At 41.5% G+C, this 2,315-nt stretch overlaps 1 protein-coding gene across 1 annotated transcript in view; it reads right to left on the bottom strand.

Moving 5' to 3' along the window:
• Positions 1–558: 558 nt before the first annotated feature.
• FAM186A (family with sequence similarity 186 member A) overlaps positions 559–2,315 on the bottom strand; it is a 70,924-nt gene continuing 69,167 nt past the window's right edge. The window contains exon 9 of the mRNA XM_017891736.1: positions 559–654. Within this exon, the coding sequence (XP_017747225.1) occupies positions 633–654 (22 nt within the window). The 3' untranslated portion in view covers positions 559–632. The remainder of the gene's footprint in view (positions 655–2,315) is intronic.

Raw genomic sequence — 2,315 nt, 5'->3', positions numbered from 1 at the left:
TGATCAATAGGAAACTTCTAGAGGGTATTTGGACCCAAGAAGATTCTGTATCTGGGCCCTTGAGCAGCTGCTTGGGCCACTCCTGCGCTGTGGAGTGTACTTCCTCTGTTGCTTCATTCTTTCTTTGCTTTGCTGGGCGTTTTGCCCAATTCTTTGTTCAAAATGCCAAGAACCTGGACAACTTGTAGTCACAACCCTCTGGTGGTAACATTATTATTTCCCTTCATTACCAGTCATAACCACCTTCTAATTCTTCTGGGGTTTTTGCTGGTTTTTAGTTTCCTTCATTACACTCGTTTATTTCTTCATTCTGAGGTGTCTTCCGGTTTAGACTGGGGGAAGCAGACTGTGCCACTTTGCCATCATGTTAGGGGACCATAATTATGTCCCTTTCATGACTCAGCCTACCTCAGGGTTGTTGAAGCTTTGTGTTTCCAGTTATCTAGAGCAGAAGATACTCTTTCTTCATAGTAGTAGTCCAGAAATGAAGATGTTCAACCTGAAGAACTACAGGCAGAATATAAAAGCAAAGGAAACACAAAGCAATATATATGCACAAAAGAGAACAAAATAGGCATTTTACTGAAAGATATTGAAATGTACTTTGAACATGCTTGTATTTAATTTTACAGTCATTTGGGAATCTTCTTAACCCTGGAAATGAGACAAGAAAATTAGCCTCATTATAAATTGTTTTAAACACATTTGTGGGAATATAGGTGAGTCATAGGGAAAATAAGTGCCTCCAGAACTCACAAAGTTAAACTAGTAAAATCTATATGTAATCCTTTTGTTTGTTTGTTTGTTTGTTTTTGAGACAGGGTCTCCTACTGTCACACAGGCTGTAGTACAGTGGTGCCATCTCAGCTCACTGCAACCTCTGCTCCCCGGGCTCAAGCAATCCTCCCACCTCAGCCTCCCAAGTAGCTAAGACCACAGGTGCACACCACTGTACCTGGCTGGTTTTTTGTACTTTTGGTGCAGACTGGGGTCTTGCCATGTTGCCCAGGCTGGTCTTGAACTCCTGAACTCAAGCAATCTAAGTTCAGGAGTTCCTTGGCCTCCCAAAGTGCTGGGATTACAGGTGTGAGCCACTGTGACTGGCCTGTAATCCATATACATAAAGTTACCATAAAGGTGACAGAATGCCTCGAAGACCCAAAATCAGGAAGAAAAGGACTTGGCAATACCTTATTACTTATTAGACAGTATTCTTATACCTAAAGTTAGAACATGGCTTAAATATTGATAATTAATGATGGTTATTTCCAAGGATAGACCTGTCTGTATTTTTTAAATTTTCAGTGAACATGCATTACTTATGTAATTGGAAAAACCTGAATATTATTTTAATGGAATTTTCATAGGAAAATAATTACATAAATATACAAAGTACTGCAAAGATATTTGGTGTAGCATTGTTTGCAATGTAGGAAAATATCCAAATTTCTATCAGTAGGAGAACAATTCAATAAATTACGATATATCTATACAATGGGCCAGGTGTGCCTGTAATCCCAGCTACTTGGGAGACTAAAGCAGGAGAATCACTTGACCCCAGAAGTTCGAGGTTACACTGAGCTATGATTGTGTCACTGCACTGTAGCCTGAGTGACAGAGCAAGACCACGTCTTTAAAAACAAACAAAAACTACAGATATACAATGAATATCACGCAACCAACAAAATGATGATGTAGCTCTATATTTATTAGCATAGAAAAATTTCAAAGATGTACTGTTTAATGAAACATATAGTAAGTTTTTTTTATTTGATTTGATTTTTTATTTTGAGACACAGTCTTTGTTGCCCAGGCTGAAGTGCAGTGGCGTGATCTCGGCTCACTGAAACCTCTGCCTCCCAGACTCAAGCCATTCTCATGCCTCAGCCTCCTGAGTAGCTGGGACTACAGGTATGTGCTACCATGCCCAGCTAATTTTTTATATTTTTAGTAGATACAGGGTTTCACCAAGTTGGCCAGGCTGGTCTCGAACTCCTGGCTTCAAGTGATCCACCTGCCTCAGTCTCTCAAAGTGCAGGATTACAGGCGTGAGCCACCACTCCTGGCCTCAAAGTAGGTTTTAAAACATATCCAGGCCAGGCACGGTGGCTCATGCCTGTAATCCCAGCCCTTTGGGAGGCCAAGGCAGGTGGATCACCTGAAGTCAAGAGTTCAGGACCAGCCTGGCCAACATGGTGAAACCTTGTCTCTACTAAAAATACAAACAAAATTAGCTGGGTGTGGTGGCATGCACCTGTAGTCTCAGCTACCTGGGGAGGCTGAGGAGAATCGCTTGAACCCGGGAGGCAGAGGTT

Source organism: Rhinopithecus bieti, unplaced genomic scaffold (genome assembly GCF_001698545.2).
Source record: "Rhinopithecus bieti isolate Rb0 unplaced genomic scaffold, ASM169854v2 scaffold_21531, whole genome shotgun sequence".
In the NCBI taxonomy this organism is placed as follows: domain Eukaryota; kingdom Metazoa; phylum Chordata; class Mammalia; order Primates; family Cercopithecidae; genus Rhinopithecus; species Rhinopithecus bieti.
This window is presented reverse-complemented; position numbering and strand designations above follow the sequence as displayed.